This window comes from Propithecus coquereli, unplaced genomic scaffold (genome assembly GCF_000956105.1).
Source record: "Propithecus coquereli isolate 6110/MARCELLA unplaced genomic scaffold, Pcoq_1.0 Scaffold210, whole genome shotgun sequence".
Classification (NCBI taxonomy): Eukaryota; Metazoa; Chordata; class Mammalia; order Primates; family Indriidae; genus Propithecus; species Propithecus coquereli.
In genome coordinates, this window is record NW_012146079.1 from 5,017,452 (window position 1) to 5,019,081 (window position 1,630).

A 1,630-nucleotide genomic window follows, 5' to 3' on the forward strand; every position below is an offset into this window, starting at 1 on the left:
ACCACTGTACTTCAGCCTCAGCCTCAGAACAAAACCCCATCTCTTAAAAAAATTAATTTAGAAAAAAGTAAATAGTCTTTTGAAAAAAATTTAAAAAAAATTTTTTTTAGAGATGGGGTCTTGCCCTATTGCGTAGGCTGGACTTGAACTCCTAGGTTCAAATGATCCTCTCACCTCGGCCTCCTGAGCAGCTGGGACCACAAGCACCAGGTAGCACTGTGTCTAGAAAGAAAATATTCTTAACTCCATTTAGGTTCCCATAAAGATCTAACTTTAGATGAATTTTCTTGATGCAACAAAAATGTAAGAGACTCACAAGTAACAAAGTTTGAATTATTCACTTCGAATATATTGACTATATATGACAACTAAAAGTGAGTAGTTAGGGTCAATTTAATGTTATATTAGACATTTAGAGGCAAAAAAAATGATCACAAAATCTTATTACTTAAAATATTTTAATTTCTAAAAAAGTTTAAATCATATTAAAATTTAAATATTTTCATTGTACAGTACTTGATAATACATTTCAACAAACTGAAAGGTAAAACAAACCACTTATATCAGTTTTGTTTACTTTCTAAGCTTAATAATATATAGACTCTTTTGCCCCACAGTAGGATGTAAAAATCAGCAATGATGAAAGTGGAATATTTCATACAATGTAAGATGTTTGGCCAAAGGCATTTTAAAAAGCAAACTAAATTTCAACTGGAAACACCCTACAACAACCAGGATGTTTACAGAAGATAAGAATTTGAAACAAAACAAATTCAATTTGATCAAGTCCACAATTAAAGCTTTGATTTTATTCAGTTATAAATAAAATTATTTCATCCAATGTATCAATGACATCAACCTCAGAAGAAATGATCTGCCTAGTCTGAATAAAACAAGAGCTTATCTTCTGTTGAAAGGATGTGAGCTTTTCAGATTTAGTTCTTTTTCATTTGTGTCATAATTTCCAAATAAACCGTTGCAGCTAATGTCTTGACAGTCTACTTCTCTGGATGCTCTGTGTCACCCATGCTGTCATCATACAGCCATTTATGAGCATAATCTTTGGAACACTCTATAGTTTCAAAAAGGCGTTTGAAGTCTTGAGGATGCATATGAGTTACTTTCACTTTTTCACTTTTTTGTATTTGCATCAATATATCCTTTGCATCAACTGGAGTCAAAGAACTGTAAAAGAAATACAAAATAAGTGTGCTTAATTCTTTTGTCATACAATTGTCAGTTAGTGTTGATAGAGGTGGCTTCTAAGCCCAATTTAAAATGCCTAACTTATTATATATAATTAATCTTATTTAAGAGGTTGCAATAACTTTATGTTTATTCCTAAAGTTTCATGACTAACCTATAATGAAAATAGCAGATTTAGGCTTTAATACCATTTAATCAATTCTCACACAGTAATCTAGTCTAATTATTGTCCTTTATAAAAATTCTTCTGCCTACCTCTTTCTTCCTTTTACTTTCTGCAAAAATATTCTTAACTCCATTTCAGTTCATATAAAAGTTCAGTAAGTACAAAATAGCCGAAGTTGCTGTATGGCAGTTTTCAAAGAGAGAATCATTTTTCCCATTTTTACATAACCACTGGTGAATGAATTATAAAGCAGCAAAC

At 30.9% G+C, this 1,630-nt stretch overlaps 1 protein-coding gene across 1 annotated transcript in view; it reads right to left on the bottom strand.

Moving 5' to 3' along the window:
* Positions 1–899: 899 nt before the first annotated feature.
* Positions 900–1,630, bottom strand: part of TFB2M (transcription factor B2, mitochondrial) — a 28,953-nt gene continuing 28,222 nt past the window's right edge. Inside the window, exon 7 of the mRNA XM_012644365.1 lies at positions 900–1,185. Coding sequence (XP_012499819.1) covers positions 999–1,185 — 187 coding nt within the window. The 3' untranslated portion in view covers positions 900–998. The remainder of the gene's footprint in view (positions 1,186–1,630) is intronic.